Source organism: Aulonocara stuartgranti (genome assembly GCF_965226115.1).
Source record: "Aulonocara stuartgranti genome assembly, chromosome: 16".
Classification (NCBI taxonomy): domain Eukaryota; kingdom Metazoa; phylum Chordata; class Actinopteri; order Cichliformes; family Cichlidae; genus Aulonocara; species Aulonocara stuartgranti.
The window spans coordinates 13,509,190-13,527,744 of record NC_138952.1 but is presented as its reverse complement, the minus strand read 5'-3'; the positions used below and the strand labels follow the sequence as shown (position 1 = coordinate 13,527,744).

Here is an 18,555-nt window from a genome sequence, read left to right as displayed (position 1 = left end):
CAGAAGGGGCTCGAATGAGTACTCTTTAACAAATATGAATCATTTCAAAATAGCTTTAAGAATATGGATTGCTTTAAAATAATGCCTCACAAAAACTAATATATGATGTATTAAATGTAATAAAGCATTAGATCAGGGGTGTCAAACTCAAATACACAGTGGGCCAAAATTCAAGACTGGAACAAAGTTGCGGGCTAACGTTAATATTTATTGAAAAAAAAACTTCCTCCAGATATAAGAAGGAATCTTTTCTTATGGACTTAAATAAGTTCTGCTGGAAAACTGAATATGGGACAAGCAAAGCTTAATACTAAACAATATATATATTAGCTGTATAATACCAGTAGGCCAGCTCTAATAATAATTTGGTATGGCTTCGCGGGCCAAATGTAATTAGGCTGCGGGCCAAATTTGGCCCGCGGGCCAGAGTTTGACACCTATGCATTAGATGAACTAAAAGCATGCTTTTGATTTACTATAAAAAATAAACAAGTGCAGTAAGTATCACTTTGCTTTTCCAGCACCCAAAATTGCTTCAAATTAAAGTTCTTAATATATTTTTAGCTGCAACAGATGTTTTAGTCTATTTTTACTCTACAAAAGTAGTCTGTAGTAATACTCTGCTTTCAACCTATTGCAGTTCTCTGTGAAATTTAACAAATCTGATGTTTAATTTTTCTAAGGAAAATTTATAGGTCTAATTGTAGTTTAGATCTTGTCCAAAAGTTCTCTCTTATATTTTATTTTTATTTTTGTCAAATAAAAAGGTTATTTCAGGTACTAGGGATTTTACATGTACTTCTAATCCTTATTAATGCTCTGAGATAAAAATAAATAAATTAACAGAATGATTGCATGCATGCAGTTCTATTCTATGCAATCATTAGAGAACACAAAGAACATTTGATAAGACTTGTTAAGATCTGAAATCTTGATTTGCTTTGTTTCCTAAGAATTTTTAATGAAATGAAGACGCTGCAGAGCCTCCTGTCACAGCAATCCCCAGTCCAGCCCTACATTTCTGCCCTCATTAACATCACTCAGGTTATCTTGGAGTATGGCCAAGGCAAGTCAGCTTCTTAATACCACTGTAGGTGGACTGCATGTTAAATCCTGATGAAATCTGATTGAGTGGAGGTCATATTGTGCACTTCATCATTCCGGCATTTATGCCAAAAAGCCTAAGAACAAGAGTAGATCAAAGTACCACAATGCTTCTGATATATGTTGTAAGAGTTGGTCGTTCTGCTTGCAGTTCCACATCCACGAGGCCTGATGTGTGAGCACATTTTTTTTTAATGATTTCAGGTAACATGAACCTCTGGGCAGGCTTTGAAAATGCATCAGCACAACAAATCATTCAGCAGGTAAAATGTCTGCACTTTTATTTTTATTTTATTATATGTCCGGTAAAATTAGTTTAACGTACATTTATATATTGAAAACATAACATCTAAAAGTGTTCAATTTAAAAATGACATTTAATTAATAATAATTTTATTAATAATAAAAACATCTCACGGGACTGCACACTTATTGTTGACACTTTTTATTATTAGTTGGGCAAACTTGTGAGCATGTTTTGGCCACTGGTTGCGGAAGGCACTGGCTCACATATGACTGCTCCATCCCTGGAGGCTTTTACTCAACTTGTTCCAGTCCTGGAGACCATATTAACTGGGAATGCAGACCAAGACACATGGAACAAGTAAGTGTAATTATCAGTGTAATGGTAACAATCCAAATGGCTTGTTGTTATACAGCAGTTTGATATTAAATTGCATACCTGATGTGTGTAGGAAGTAATTTTGTTTTACAGTTTACATACACTCATCATGGGCATAAATTTCATGGCACTTTCATGGCTTTTAATAATTTCTTTGAACTGTTGTTTTTCCAGAGTGTAACGATTGTACTGTGTACATTCTTATCCTTTTGATAAGAATCTTTGATTAACTTTGAAAAACAGGAATTGGGTGCACAAGATTGAATAAATATATATTTATTTCTATTGTCCATTTAACCCCAGTAATATTTTTGTTAAATGTGCCTTGGGAAGTTGCACCTCAACCAAATTTTAGTAGCAATCAATAAGCTTCTGGTCATAATTCTGGCTGGATATTTAACCACCTATCTTGGCAGAATTGGCAGAGTTCATTCAAATTGATGGCAGCAGCCTAATGTTATCCTGTTTTATTCATTCCAAAAACAATTTTTTTGTTTGGCATCATTCAACTTTTGGAGCATCAAAGATTTTGAAGGTAGTCCTCCTTCTTCATTATTCCATCTGTTTTGTTTAATGTATCAGTAGCAAAACCCCCATGATCCTATCACCAATATGCTTGAAAGCTGATAAAGATTTCTTAGGTTAGAAAACCTTTCTTTTACTACTCCAAACCCATTTAATGTTGGGGTGTCCAAATAGCTTGTGTGACCATAAAACATTTCTTTAGAAGGCATTTGACTTTTTCATTTGGGCAGCAACAGATTTCAAGATGTGTCAGTCCATGGCAATATAAATCTGGCTTCACTGTGGATAGTGATGTGGTTTCCAGTTCATGGCAGCCTTGAGTATTGGGGGTTTCCAGATTGATCTTTGAATCTGCACTTGTTTATATATGTAACAGTTCAAAGAAATCATTAAAAGCCCCAAATTACCCTGATGCCCACGATAATTTGACAGTAATTGTAACTTGCTTCACAGTAAAGACTGCCGCTCTGTTCTGTGATTACCCTAAACCATACCTAATATGTTACTAATTTGTTACAGGCTTGAACAGATGCTGGGAACCCTGTTGTCCACCCTTGAAGGAACAGAGTTATTGGACAATTTAATGTCTGTTATCCCACAGTTTGAAAAAATGGTTGGAACTTTAGTGGAGAACATCCAAGCTGGAAATGGTGAGAATGTTAAGGAAGAACATATAGTGCCAGCTTTACTTTTATTTACTTGTTCTTTAGACACAACTTATGACTAATGCAGCACATGCCAAGTAAGAGATAGTCATTTCCTGATATGTCTGCCACTTTTACTAATGTGCTGTATTGCTGCTGTTTTGTTTTGTTTTTTCAAAACTTGTGGGTCAAGCTATTTTGTCTTCTTCTTTTCAGTGATGATACAAAGCCTTCAAATTCCCATCCTGAACCTGATGAGAGAAGCTGCACAGTCTTTGAACAACACTCATTACAATTTTTCTGAAGTCCTGGAAAAATTTCAGGTTGCCATTGAAAGCACAGTGCGGGCGGCTCAGCAGGTCAGTGTTCTTGAAAGAATGCTTTTTAGACTTGCTGTATCATTCGTGCAAGTGTCTCCCTAGTCATCTGCCGGTATCTCATTTATGGAAATGTTTGCATGTGTATGTGTGTGCGTAATTGCACACAGCAATGTCTGTCTTCCTTCCTTCATCCTTGACAGAAGTTAAAACAGTGAGGCTGTGAGGTTTTTCTCTCTCTCTCGCTTCTTCTCTGTTCCGCTTCTCTGCATCAGAATTTGTTGAGTTATTTAACTTTCGTCAGAGTTAGACAGATGTAGACAGACAAGATTCTGATGCGATGACGCAGAAAACATTTAGCTATGGCTAACATCAGGGTAGAGTTGTTGACTATATATAAGCTTTGATATTTTTTCTTTTGTTATTTATGCCAGGTAGGCATTATATAGTCTTGCTGAACCACAAAATAACACACACAATAACAACTTGTCAGCGTATGACCCCCAAACTCGACTTCTAAGTCTTATAGTATATACTGGCCAGTTGATAATATCAACATATTTTGCCTAATCCAAGATACCTGTATCAGAATTGGTCTTTTTTAAAATGTTTTTTCAGCCTTGACTGAGAGATATTTGAAACACATAACTTGATTCATTGCAGGACAACTACTGTTGCGCTTGTTTGCAATGTGCTGCTCTCTTAAACTGGTGTGGCAGTAATGACTTGCCTTTTGAAAGCTGTATGTATATACTGATATCACTTAAATATCTATTGAGTTAATATGTTGATATAGCATTTCTAGCAGCTCTGTAAGCTTACTTAAATTAGTAGACTAAAATAAGCTAAAGGGGTAGTTTAACTTAATGTAACTTGAAAACAGCTAACAAGGAGAGAGGATACCTTTATCCATAGGTAACATCTCAAAAGCTCACAAATTGACATAAATTACAAACCATAAAATCACAAGATTATATTAAGCACATCTGCTGCTGACTTATTGACTGTACAGAAACAAGTATTGGTGTGTTGTTAATGCTTTCCTGGCATCAGTGCATATTTATGTATTCATATCATGTTAATTCCTGAAAATGCTACTGTTAGATTTGTTATTATAGCCTACCTTAACATTAATCCCTGTAATAGACTTTTGACGTGACAGAAACAGTTGCTGCTTTGTAAATACATTTTTTTTTAAAGAGCAGCTTGCTTGTGGGTGTGTACCAGTCTATTAAAAGTGAAAATATCTGTGTGAGACTTCTGACCTTTTCCTCATTTCTTCGTCTTAGTAACTGAACAGGTTTTTTCCAGTGCTTATGAAACACGTGACACATGTTTTTGTTTTGTTATAGGCTAATGGCACCTTGGAGTGCAGTGAAGTTCTCAAAGTGTGGGAGACAGTCAGTGAGGCTGCAGGGTTAAGCCCTAACACCATGGCTGTGTGGTGCAACATCAGCCTGAAGCCTGTTTTGGAGGCCTATGCTTCTGCACAGAATCTCTACTCCCAAATGAACATGAGTGTAAGTGTAAAAATGTCAAATTAAGTACTACTTAATTTCACTTGATAGTAAAATATATACCGCATTCACACTTGCAAGTACAATTAACAGTTTTACCACTTGGGGTCAGTGTTGACGCACGGAGAAAGTTGTTGATTGCTAATGGTCCCTCTCTGCTCTATGTTGTCTTTAAAGCAGATGATGGGACCAACCAATGTGAGCGACACAGCTGCTAGGATTGTAGAAACTGTAAAGTCACTCTACCAAGTCAACATTAACAACGTAATTGTGATAAATCAGTTTGTTATGAATTTCTCCAACCACATCTCAATGCTGGTAGAGCAGTCTATGAGTCCTGAGGAACAGCTTTACTGGCAAAACCAGCTCCAAGACATGCAGTTGCAAAACAGGTGAGCTACAGTCAGATAATTTCACTGCTATGTGCAGTGACCATGGTTTGCTATGTTTTAGAGGAAATGTTTTTTATGGTCAAAATGGTCAATCCATCGAATCACTAAGTGACTGTTGATGAGACATCACATCTAGCTGCATTTAGACTTTCAAAACTTACTTGAGGAGCAAACTGTTTTTATGACCACAGCAAGTATGAGGAATGAGAATCGTGTCATAGTTTTAAGAGTAATCCAAGCTTTCAGTAGATCACAATCGCAAGATACAATCATAACAAAATGTCGTACAGCCACGTTAGAAACCCCCTGAACATGGTATCTGAATGTGGAAATGTTCTTTACATTCCCACTAAATTCTGTTAACAGTCAATTTAATTTTTATAAAGAACCACAGAAAATGACTCACCTATAGTATACATGAACTCACCATGAACTTGCCACTCCATTTGGTATAACAGCATTATCCACGATGCTCCAGTCAAACCAATTTGATTCATACGTAATTACACAAGGATGTGAAGTGATCACATTTGCATTGAACTTGATTAATTTAATGCAAGCCTGCCTGAAAACTGGCAGGCTTGCACAGATAGCGGCTTAACTACAATTCAGCTAGCCGAGACATCCTCTTAAAATTGATTTCCATTTACAGTATATGCCAGCTGCTATAATGAGACCAGCGTGGTGATAAGGATCACATTTTGCATATCGCAGGGAATCAGTCAGGTCTTACTACATAAGTCATAGATCAGTGATCACAGTGGAAACACTCTACAGTCTTTTTCATCAAAGATGAAATGGGAAAAGGCTGATGAAGAGGAAATATGTCTTCTTTCTAAATCTGAATGTTATATCTAATCATAGTATTGAAAAGACCAATTCAAAAATCCGTATCATTATATTCAGTGAGTATTTTGGCTTTCCAATAATCTCCAGATTTTGAACTCATGTTTATATTTTTTACATGAGACAGCTTACAGAGTCACAGTCACATAGACCATGTTTGATGTACTGTGCTGCTTAACCTGACATTCAGCCAAATTCTTTATTCTACAGTTTGTCTTCCATCAAAATGCTCTCAGATGAATTGCATAATGTGGCCCCCGCCTTGCAGCCCTACATGGAAGCTCTTGTGAACGCTACAGGCTACATCCTGGACAACTATCAACTACTTCAACAGAGCACATCAGCCGAGGAGCTCCTCAAAGAAGCAGCAATGCGCTTCCTTTCCTCTGCAAACATCTCCTCTTATGATATCTTCTCCATCCCAGCAGGGAACACAACTGCATCTCTTTACGACTTGACAACAGAAGTTATCAGACTGATGATTAACATTAAGGTATTTGGTGATGATCCTATGATTTACCAAGTCTTGGAGGAATTTTTGAGATCCAATGACACAAAATTGATAGCAGAGAAGGTGGCCGAGTTGTCTATGTGGTTACACTCCACCGAAGCATCTGGGCTAGACCTGCTGAGTGAGGCTCTGTTCAGATCCTATGACATCGTAAGGCCTGTCTTGTCTGCCCTGGCCAAGATGAACACAGACATGCAAGCAACGGTAGAGCTCCTGGAAGACTTAGTAGGAAACGTTATTGCTATGTTTAGGCAGTTGGTAAGCACCGGTAATGTTCCAGACCCAATGGTCCAACATTTGAGTGACTCAGAAATGACAGACGGTTACCACACACATTTGGTCAGACGCAGACGTGATGCCTCATTAATGATGACAACAGACCCGATGAATGACTTCATAGACCTGTTCTACATTGACTACCCAACCATGTTCAAAGCTCTGGCTGTCCCTCCTACAACACCAGAAATTATGGAAACAGCCCATGTGTTCTTTGCCAATCCCGATTTGAGCGTTGTGATGAAGGGAGCTACAAGTGGCATGCAGTGGGGCTTGAATGCCTCTCGAGAAGAGACCATTGATGCTGCACTTGGGGTACTCTCCTTCCTCACTCTCCCTGACGTCTTTGAAAAGTAAGTGTTATTTTTATGTCCTTCATTACAGCTTAAGGTGTGACAAAAAAGAATGTATCTTGTGCACTATGTATGGTGAGATCTATATTTGTTCTAGCTTCTAGAAACTTTCAATTTAGTTTGTTTGCCTTATAGTCAACTATTTTAAAAGCCTCTGTTTAACAAACAGTCCTTCCTATTTCCTGTAGGTCGTCAATGGATCTCCTCAAGAATGTGGTGGATATGCTTCCCGATGCCTTACCATACTCCGCTGTGATTAAAAGTTTCACCAGAGCACTAGCCAATGAATCTCAAGGTAACTCAAGGGCTCAGTTCTTTTTGACCCAATCTGGACATTTACAGTCTTCTTTGTCCAAGAGGAGCATTATGATGAGAAATGCACATTTATTAGTTAAACTAAAGTGACTTTACAATTCTGACTCCAGAGTGAATCTCCTTTTATCCATGCTAAGTCTAATTGTTGCCATGCTGTCAAGCTCACGCTGATGCTTCAGCTTGTATTTACATACCTGCTGGGAAGGTATGTACATATAAGCAACAATCTGCTATTTAGAGCAATGCCACCCTTTTCTTCAGCTTTTATAGCTTTTGCGAGACCACAGCAAGACGAGAATATATTTTGCCAATGCTGTTGCTATTGTATACATGATTAAAGTATTGCAAAATTAATTCTGGAGATATGAGGAATAAGACTTCACACCAGCTTAGCTTGAGCTCCCAAAGAGCCCAAGGCCATATGGCCATTCTCCAGCAGAAAGCCACTCAGCACCTTTTTAAATCTCATTAGCAAAGTAGAATTCAATCACTTATCCTGTCCGCCCTCGCTAAACGTCTCCCCTCGCACTCGCACAAGTGGACATCTATGACCTCCTTTTAATTTGCATCTGTGCTTGTGTGATAATGTTTTTAGTGCATAGAATCACTTTGTAAGCAGCAGCAGCTTCACTTCTCTGCAGCCCTACTCATATTTACTCATACACACACACACACACACACACACAGATGCACTCACACACAGTGCACTGTTGTAATTGCAAAGGCCTGTAGATGTTTAGCAGCCTGAGATTAAACATCAACATTGTCTAATTTTGGACTAATTAAATATTCTGTCATCATATCTTGCTGCCTGAGGTGGTGCCTTTCTTAGGGCTTGTCAGATGTGTTTTAATGCACGACAGCATCTAGTACTGCTGGCCCTTCTGGCCCCATCAGTCTAGTACAGGGTTTCACTTTAAGCACATCATTTGCTGCTTGCTGCCTGATGACGATGCCCCGTAATGGTGCAAGTTGTAATGAAGCCCAGTGGGATGTCATGTTATTCTGTCACCTTACAGACCTTACTCCCTAAGACTACAAACTCTAATAGCATCCCTCTCACTTTCATTTTCCCCTTCCCTTTCTCGCTTTCTCTCTCTCACTCACTGTTCACAGAGAACCTGATGCTCGTGCAGCAAATCATCAAAACAGCTAGTCAGCTTTTCCAGACCCTCCCAACAGACCCACAGTTTAAAGAAAATCTAGACCTCCTGAGATACCTGGTTTGTGACTTAATTACTCTGATTGCACACATTTATCATTAAAACAAAATGTAAAATAATAACTCACAACTGAAAATTACAGATGCTCGCTGCTTCAAAAAGCAAAACAAGTGTCTAGGTTCTTTCTTATAATTTAGAGATTAAGATCGTATGTGAGAAATTGGTAACACGATTAAAAAGTTGTTACTATACTTGAGATTCCCAGGGTTTTATTCCTTTTACATTGTGGAAAATACTTGAATATAATAGGTTGCATTGTGTGCTACCAATTAATAATTTTTATTTGCTTGGAAAACTTGGCATGCCAAATTTGTTCCTGCTGCACGTTCCATTAGCTAACCCTGGTTATGTGATAGCTTGTAATTCAAAACCTGGTTGAGAATCCTAATTACACTAACTAAAAGGTAATTATGAGGTAAGTCATAATTATACATGCTGTTACATCCCGAAGATGAGGTGGAAGCAGTGTGTTTCCATGGAAAACACTGTGTGGGTTTTTATATATTTTACTAACAGATGATTTAATTAGAACTACTTAAAATGTATATCCTTTTGTTATTGCAGACCTCACACATATAGTCTCACTTGCGCTGTATATACCTATGGAAATATAGTTTTTAATTTGATTCTTTATTTAGCTGAAGCCTACCTTCCCAGAGAGACCTGTGCAAACTTATTAAACTGCTGAGTTTAATAAGAAGCCACAGCATTGACATCAGTATTCCACAAAAATAGCACTGAAACACTTTGAACAAGCCCTGTTTTTTTAAGGCTAATAGTGAAGCTATCTCAAATGAATATCACAGCAAAACGGGTAATAGACACGCCTGTCCACCATGTACATTTCACACTTGCCTCTCCAAAGTGTGAAATGTACACGTATGCAGAAGTTGCAGTAAAGCAGAGGGAGTTTTTTTTTTTTCAAGCAAACATGAAAATAATCATACTAAAGGGTTTAAACAGACATGAAAATCAAACTCGTCATTGCACTTCATAATGTGACTGATTTCTTACAGGTGTGTTTGTTAGAGGATACAGAGACTGTACACCTCCTGATGCAGAGCCTCAACATAGAGTCCGGTCAGCTTTGTCACACTTTCTTGCCCAGCCTAGAGGTCATAATTGAGGGTCTGGTGATGAACACAACATCTCTGGTTGATATCTTCTATCAAACTGTAATTGGGGACCCCAGGAGCTACAATGTCCACACAGACTGGTACAAAGATGTCATCATACTTCTAAGTTTTTATTTCAACGGTTTTCCTAGCAGAGAGTAGCACTTTCTTCAAAGAAAGCTGCTTTTGCAATTGACTAGTGGTTTATCTACCATTTAATTTCCAAAATACGTTGTATCACTGAATTGTCCAAGCTCTGTTTGGATAGTATTGAGGTCTGGAAAATTACATTTATATATATATATTTGTATATTTTCATTTATTGCTCAAATTGGGTTTGTCTGTTTTCTGTTTGTGATAACAGGTCTAGTGTGCTGAGCCAAAATCTGGGCTTTAACATCAGCAGCGTGAGCTCTCTCAACATTAACAGCACTTCCTCAAGTGAGATATTTCTTTATGTTGCAATAGTTTAAGAATTTTGCACCTTAAAATTTTTTATATGGAAGAAGGAAAGTTTCTAAGTAAAATTATATATACATTTTGTCCTAAATTAGGCGTATTGTGACCGAGAAGTATATTTCGAACTGTCAGAATTAAAAATGTAAACTTTTAGTCATGTATTATTATTTGTTTCTTCCTTGTTGTAGATATTAAACAAAATACTAATTTTAGCTCACCCTTCGCTCATTTCCATCTGATGCCACCACTTTGTCTTTCCGTTGACCAATTTTTCCACTGTTCGTATTTGTTGCTCGTGTAAACATCAAACCCACCATCTCACTGAGTGTGACTGGCTTGAAACCAGGTCTATATTTTTAAACATGTTTTTTTCAAAATATTTAAAAACATCTACGAGGAATTGTGAGGCTCCTGCATTGATTAGACAGTGCCTGTGTTCCTCTGGATGTAGAGTCGGTTGTCTGCCAGTCAGAAATAGTTGGAGTTCAACCCCTGGCTTCCCCAGTCTGTCAAAGGGTCTTTGGGCGAGATCCTCAAGCTGCATATTTCTCAAATTGCATGTGATTGTTAGTAAAATGGGCTTAAAGACATTCAATAAAATCACCATATAAATGTGTGCGTGACATTCTGGGCCTTTGAGTATTTTAGATTCATTGTTTATAGATAAGCATATTTTAGAGGCAAATCAAATAATGTAAAATAAATTTTAATGAACAATTTGTAACTTTCAAAATCTATTTGTAATTTTAACTCTTAGAAAAATATACAGAAACAGAAGGAATCAACTGGCAATAATTGATCTGTTTTCACTTGACATTTTTTCACAGGAGTGATGACATTTGGTGAGATTCTGAAGAATAAAACAGCTTTTGTTCTGGACGTGCAGCAGTACATGGATTTGGATCCAGCAACTCTTGACCTCCTAATGAACAGCACGCTCTCAAACAACAATCTAGTGGTAAGCAAAGACAGCTTGTGTCACTTTTCAGTAAATTTGAATACACACAACATTGAGTCTATAAAAAAATCCAGAGTCGGTAAGACTGCTTCAAAATACCACAGCTTTAATATAGCTTTGCTTTTTAATTATTTTATACAGTACATTTACAACAAAGCTTAAAAACAGGTTGTATCTTTAATGTTGTAGGGAACATTGCAAGCCTAATGAAAATTACTCAGTGACTGGTCACTGTATTTAGAAGGTTTCTCTCAAGCAGACGTACAGCAGAGCAGAATAAAAGGCTGCTTTCTTAATGTCTTTGACTGTGTAATGCAGATTATGTAAAAAAAAAAAAACTACAAAGAAATCACTTAAATGGAGTTTAGCCAGCAGGAGGCAAAACATGCCTGTCTGCGCATACATAGGTGAGTAAACTGACAAAATAGACTACTAAGTGGCTGCCAGTGACATTTGTGACTTGCTCATCCTTTGAATTGGAGCAAACTCATTTCCATGATTGTGAACATCTTTAGTGCGGTTTAAGCATCTTTCAGGCTTTCACCTTCACGAAGCCTCATAGTATTTTTTCTCTATACAAAACTAATGTTAATAAGTATGCTAGACAGTGTCTTTTTTATTCATTTATTTTTACTAAATGGGACAGAACTCACACCCACTATGTTTCCAAATGCCTCACCAGTACAGGGATTTGAAAGTCGGCTGCCCACAGAGACCTCAGTTAAACAGTGTGGAAATGCAAATTTGTTATTGATGATATATATGTGCTATAAGGCCTGTATTTTTGTGCATGACATGCCTCCTTCCTTCTGCTCCCCTGTTGGTCATATAGGCTGGTTCTTTAACTCTCTTCATGTTTTTTGGAACAGATCCTGTCCTGGCTGGTGAACCTGCGTCACTGCCCCTCCACACCACTCGCAAACATGGAAGAGGCTGATCTGATGAAGACCTTCTGCTCTCTGTCTGTTGAACAGTGGTACACATTGTCGCTGCTGATGACTCGACATCTAAACGTTGAACAAGTGTTATACAAAGTAAGGCTTTAAGTCTATTGTTAATAATTGTTATGTAAAAAACCACAAACTCACACAGGGACACACAGACACGGATATACACACAAAAAAATGTGGGCGTTCTGTCACGGCACATAAATGTGTCTTCAACAAAGAAATTGTTTTTGTTGGGCAGTCACAAAACACGTTTTTCCAGGGTGTGTTTGTTTGAGCAACGTGAGCCAGAAAAAAGGCCTTTGTACAAGAAAATGTTTGTTTACTAGACAAACCCTTTTTCCCCAATACACACCCATGGCAGAAAACTCATACAAGGCTCAACAAAGTGTAGGCCAGTAAAGGTTAAATGCAGCATTTTATCTGTTTGACCATGAAAGCTCATTTTAGTTACTTACAAAATTTGTTTTATTTCATGATATCTAATTTTTGATTGTGTCTTTTACTCCTGATATAAAACTTGTTAAAGATGCACAACCTCGGCTTACGTGAAACTTTCCCCTGTGGGTTTTGGTGACACGATAGTAGCCAATCACCGAAATGAGTTATTTGTTGGGTGTTATACTGTAGTGGTAGACCGATGTTTTCAAAACCCTGTAAATTATTAAAGACAAGAGAGGCAAAAAAGTGTAACAGTGATTAAAGTGTGTTTAAATGTTTTTTTTCTTTCAGATGGTTTTGTCTGACGACATACAGGCCGTGGTGGGAATCATGGTTTGGGTGACTGAGGCTATAACAGACATGATGGACAAGATGCTTCCTGCCATTAACCAACTGCAAATCTACCTGAACAACATCAAAAACCTCAACCTGACAGCCAACAACCATTTTAGCCAAGTGAGTTCTTTTAACTGCTCCACCTTTACTGCTCTTTATCAATAATATATTCATGTTTGTGAGATCACTCAAACTTACACCTAGCCCAAGCAAACAATGTGAATGATTCAGTTCTCTGCTGCATTCACAGTACTGAATCAGATAGTAAGTAACAGCATCATGGTTTGTTTTTTAGCCACATCCAGTGAGGGAGCGGAGGTCCACCACTTCCAGCGCAGGATCATTCGTTACCCTTTCTCGAGCGCTGTGCAGCCATGGCATCAAGGTTCTTTTTGGAATCTCCAAGTTGCCCCTCGTCTCAGATTCGGACCCTTCCTTTACCAACAACCCACAGAGGGAGGAGATGATTGAGAGGTTCAAGATACCACGGAATGCCAGTATGTTCTGAAGGGAATAGATTTTAAAATGGAACTCTGTCACCTCTGCATTCATGTATATTTGCTCTTGATTCACACAGTTCCATTACAATTTTTTTTTTTTTTAGTTTAAAACAAGGATATCTCGCTAAAGTGCACAATTTCAGTAACTGTGATACTTTTCAACAAGTGGAGAGCAATTCTAGCCAGTTGTTGAAAAGCTGTTATAAAATTTGGAGCTCCTGTGACTTTGCATGTCGGGCAAAAAAAGCCTCCTCCACTTTAGAATGCTGTATATTTGATCTGCTCCTCTTTTGTGTCTTTGTGTAGCTCCCTTCTGTATGAACATGTACCTGGACATGGTCAACACCACAGGAGGAGCTATTGCCTGGGCCTTCCTCAAGCCAATGCTGATGGGACAAATCCTGTACACACCCGATACACCCAGCACACGAGCCATAATAGAGAAGGTATATAATATAAAAGAACAAATGCATCTAAAGTCAGCTCTTGTGCTCCATGCACACAACAATAGACTGACGGATTGAGTTTAGTGGGAACCTTGCTGACTGACAGTATTGTGCTGCTTTGCTGTTTAAACTAATTATGTACTCACCTGCCAGCAGCTGCGAGATCATGGCTGGCCCTGTGTATAGTCATCTCCACTTTCTTTTCTGATCCGTTGTCCTTGTTTTTCACTTCAAACATTTTAACTGGGGATTAGCGACTCTGTGACCTTCACGAAGTTTATGTTCTAATCCTTCAAAATCCCTCATCTGAGGCCTTTTTTTTAACTAGAGTTATTATCACTGCTATTTCTAGATATTTTTTTATTTAGTTGATTTTAATTTTTTAATATTCATTCACCCCCAGTTGCATGTAGCAAACAAGAAATATTTAAATTTGACAAGATACACACTTATTTGTAGGCATCGCCATCTCCAGCTGTAGTTCTGTTTTGAGCGAGTTTGACTTTGTTTTTTTGTACACCGCTACCTTCACAGCTTCATACACATAACCAACTATTTTACATGTTCTTGTCTGTCCTATCACTGCTCAGGCCAATGCCACCTTGCAAGATTTTGCAAATGCAAGGCAATATTCAGAAGACTGGATAAAATCCTCCAAGTACCTCGTTACGTCTGCGAACACACTCAAAAAGACTTTGCCAATGCTGGAGGTATGAAAACTCAAAAACGTCGTCCTTGTATCTGATTATTCTAGCTGGCTTGCTGTCATATGAAAATATAGAGATAAACTATGCAGTGGTCTTCAACGAGTTTCTGCAGCTGAATCTTGATTTCGTCTTTTCCACTCTCTCTACCTTCTGCAGAATTCCCTTGGCAATCCCTTTGTGAAGAACTTCATTCAGATGCAGACAGGCATCAATGTAGACAGAATGCAGGAGACACTCAGCAGCTTCTGTAAGTGAGCATTTGAAGGTCTTACTTTTGTAAGCTGCATATACCACGTTTACCTTTACATTCCCATCTCGCTTATTACTGGTAAAATATCCACACTTCCATAGAAGAGGTGAAAGATGAGACTTTACAGGAAGCATTCGATTTATTTCTGCGTGGATTTCTTAAGCTGTTTCTTCTTGAGTCACTCATTTTTTCCCAGGTGTGACATTCACATACATGTACACTTAATTTGATCACTTGTATTGTCAGACTGTGTCTTTTTGAGTTACCATATAATAAGGCAGAGCATTGCCTGGAAGAGGCAAATAGTTGCTTCTGTTGGCTGGCATAAAAATTTTATTAATGTTAGTGCATTGTTACAGCCAATGTGTTATAACCCACCACTTTGATAATTACATGGTACGAATAAATTATTCCTCCTTTATTATCAAATGTACTCCACAATTACCACATTATTTCTGAGCTGCGATGTAAAGTGGTGCACTCTATTGCCATCAAAGATAAAACTGCACCTGGAGTTTTAATCCTGTCACTAAACTTCTAAATCTCATTCTTTTCAAAGCTAACATGATGCTGATGCTGGAGACGAACAAAGAGATAGTGGATCACATCAACACCTTATCCACCTTGATGGTTGACATCTCTTCCTGTATCAAGTTTGACCGATACCGTGGCTTTGACTCTGCCGACGAGCTCAACAGTGCAGCGCAGGAACTTGCCAAAAACCGTGATCTCTATGCAAGTGAGTAAAAATGAGTTGAATCTCTGTGTGAAAGGATGAGATCTACCAGACTATGTCACGTGTATCTAGGACCAGCAGTGGTTTCTAATCTGCTTGAGTGAAAGTTAATTTCAGTTGATCTAAAATTCCTTAACAGATGAAATTATGTGTATGAGAACACAACTGACCTAGAACAGTGTAATGCTGTAGAAAAGAACTGTGATATCACCTTAATAATAGGGGAAATTCCAATGAGTCACCCATTAGGCTCAGAATACCAAATGACTACAGCTCACTTTTACAGCCACTCAGGTTGTTATTGTGCCTTTCACGGCCTTTTCTCAAATAGTTTCTGGGTTAGACACTAGTGCTTTCTCTAAAGGCTGTTGATAATGTATTAAGATGAGATAGATACAAGGGATGTGACCCTGCAACTTTGTATTTAGGGTAATGAATTACGAAGTTAGTTGGGTAACCTAACAGTGAGGTTGTACAATCTGCCCTTCAGGTGTGATCTTCAAGCTTCCCAAAGATGCAGACTCATCCAGAAACAAGCGTGAGGCCACAACCTCTCTGCCTCCCGAAGTCAGCTACACTATCCGCATGCATATGGACAATGTAATGCGGACTGACAGAGCCCGGAACCCGTTTTTTGTCAAGGAGTCGTACATCTCAGCCAGAAACACAATGCGCTACAACCGGGGATTCATCTACCTACAGGAGAGCATTGACCGAGCTATCATTGAGACACAGACGGGACAGAAAGCCAAAGAGACAGCCGTGCAGCTGCAGCCATTCCCATATCCGTGCTATCACCGGGATGAGTGAGTTCCATAAATCATGCATTAATTTTCACATAAAATTTGGTAGATAGATATATGTATGTATCTAGTCCAAAGTTTTTTTGGCATCAATATGCCACATTTTGTCCAATAGATCATGCTCAAACCTAATATGTATGCTTGCACTTGCCTTCAAGTGTGACATAAGATACTCCTGATATCTCTTACAAGAAGAATGAGCAGGCCACAAACTCAGCTGGCTGCCTTGTGACCAGCTATAAGATGTAGTGATCGTTGCTTTTCCCTCATTCTGATTTATTACTCAGTTGCACAATTTCTGATATGATAGCTGTGAAATATGGATATTAAATCTGTACAATGGCAAGTACTAAAAGCCTGTCTATGAGGCTCCAGATATGACTGTCAATAAAATAAAAATACAGTAGAAAGGCATTTATTTGTGTAAATAATACAAGGATCGGAAGATTCCTGGCAGAATCTGCAAACTACCCCAGTGTTGCTCTTCCGCTATCTGTCAAGTCAGTGACTGAATGATAGGCGTTTTCTTCTGCTGCTGCTGACAATGATTGGACGTTTTCAAGGAATTTGATTGACAATTGCCATCTCTGTATTCCCCAGGTACCTGGAGGCCATCTCTTTTGTCTTCCCTATCATGCTGATGGTAGCCTGGGTGTTGTTTATTGCTGATTTCGTGAAGAAACTTGTGCATGAGAGAGAACTGAGGCTGCATGAGGTAATGTTGTTTTTTTCCCTGAAAGAAAAAAGTTTGCTTTTCTTTCCAAAAAGTAATTAGTCACCCACAGTCATTTGTAAATACAAATTATTTCTGGTAAACAGACAGCGTGATAAGTTAAAAAGAAAAACGTAATTTTATTGTCTTAGTCATGTAGTTCCTTATTTTGTTTTTTCACTTTCAAAAATTCCATTCCATATTTATTGACAGGCACCACTGGCAAAACAGGCACAGGATGTGTTTTGACAGTTTCATAAGTTTTTTTCTCTTCATGTTTTTCTCACAGTACATGAAAATGATGGGAGTCAACACACTCAGTCACTTCTTTGCCTGGTTCGTGGAGTGTTTTATCTACCTGCTGGTGACTATCATCATCATGACACTGGTGCTGAAGCACGGCAAAATCCTGCCCAACAGTAACGGTTTCCTCATTTTCCTGTACCTGTGTGACTATGGCTTGAGCATCTTAGCCTTCAGTTATCTTGTCAGCTCCTTCTTTGACAAAACCTACATCGCCGGCCTGAGTGGCAGCCTGCTTTACATCCTCTGCTTCTTCCCCTTCATCATCGTCACCGCACTGGAGGGCAGTCTAACGCTCATCCAGAAGAGTGCCTTGGTAAGGCTCCTGTGAACCTCATTTATCATCATTAAAGAATATGAAACTCATTTGTATACCGTGTAATAATTTAAATACCAAGTAATGTAATTTGGTTTGGAAAGATAAATAATGTAGAAGAAGATATAGTGACAGTTAGTTTCATTTGAAAATGTTGTTTATTCTATCCATTTTAGAACACGTGTTTTTTTTGTTTTTACAAAATGAATGATTTTTTGTTTGGATTGTCTCAAAAAAGTCACCCCCAATATGGAGCTATCTGCATAAACAGACACACACACATATATATATGCATATATACGTGTGTGTGTGTATATATATTTTTGCTGCTCCTTTTTCTTGCTTGTCGTTTTGCATCCTGTCTGATTTCCCTCTGTCTTTTTGACAGGGATTGTTTTCCCCGACCTGTTTCAGTTACGCCAGTCAGTACATGTCTCGCTACGAGGCCCAAGGAGAAGGTACAAGCATGTAGACATCTGACTACCATCAAGATCTCTTTGATATGTGAGCTAAGTGAATCAGTGAAAGGCAGCATAAAACTTTCATTATGTTAACCTCTTTAGGAATTCAATGGAGCAACTCATACTCCTCGCCCATTGCTGGAGACACAGCCTCGTTCGGTTGGCTGTGCTGGCTGATGCTCTTCGACTCTATCCTCTACTTCACCATTGGGGCTTACATTCGCACAGTGTTTCCAGGTAAATTGGGGCACAAAAAAAACAAAAGAACAAATTTATTACATCTTTCACTCAGCTATTGATGCTGATGTCCTGTGGCCATTTTAGTACATCAGACATAGTTTGTCAAGCCGATCATTATTATTTATTTATGTTTTAGAGTTTTTGTTTGCTAGTCTTTTTTGTCAGGTCAGCTGATATACA

At 38.4% G+C, this 18,555-nt stretch overlaps 1 protein-coding gene across 2 annotated transcripts in view; it reads left to right on the top strand.

Moving 5' to 3' along the window:
* Positions 1–18,555, top strand: part of abca12 (ATP-binding cassette, sub-family A (ABC1), member 12) — a 58,125-nt gene that overhangs the window by 12,841 nt on the left and 26,729 nt on the right. The window contains exons 20-44 of one of the 2 annotated variants that reach the window (XM_082509431.1): positions 954–1,066; positions 1,309–1,367; positions 1,560–1,708; positions 2,771–2,901; positions 3,112–3,254; positions 4,565–4,732; positions 4,910–5,121; positions 6,178–7,107; positions 7,296–7,402; positions 8,539–8,645; positions 9,662–9,861; positions 10,125–10,201; positions 11,047–11,177; positions 12,047–12,211; positions 12,857–13,021; positions 13,197–13,398; positions 13,708–13,847; positions 14,438–14,557; positions 14,711–14,801; positions 15,364–15,543; positions 16,031–16,346; positions 16,944–17,058; positions 17,345–17,674; positions 18,063–18,132; positions 18,238–18,372. In XM_082509431.1, the coding sequence (XP_082365557.1) occupies positions 954–1,066; positions 1,309–1,367; positions 1,560–1,708; positions 2,771–2,901; positions 3,112–3,254; positions 4,565–4,732; positions 4,910–5,121; positions 6,178–7,107; positions 7,296–7,402; positions 8,539–8,645; positions 9,662–9,861; positions 10,125–10,201; positions 11,047–11,177; positions 12,047–12,211; positions 12,857–13,021; positions 13,197–13,398; positions 13,708–13,847; positions 14,438–14,557; positions 14,711–14,801; positions 15,364–15,543; positions 16,031–16,346; positions 16,944–17,058; positions 17,345–17,674; positions 18,063–18,132; positions 18,238–18,372 (4,556 nt within the window). Of the gene's footprint in view, positions 1–953; positions 1,067–1,308; positions 1,368–1,559; positions 1,709–2,770; positions 2,902–3,111; positions 3,255–4,564; positions 4,733–4,906; positions 5,122–6,177; positions 7,108–7,295; positions 7,403–8,538; positions 8,646–9,661; positions 9,862–10,124; positions 10,202–11,046; positions 11,178–12,046; positions 12,212–12,856; positions 13,022–13,196; positions 13,399–13,707; positions 13,848–14,437; positions 14,558–14,710; positions 14,802–15,363; positions 15,544–16,030; positions 16,347–16,943; positions 17,059–17,344; positions 17,675–18,062; positions 18,133–18,237; positions 18,373–18,555 lie in introns of both variants that reach the window. The other variant, XM_082509430.1, reaches the window with a different exon arrangement.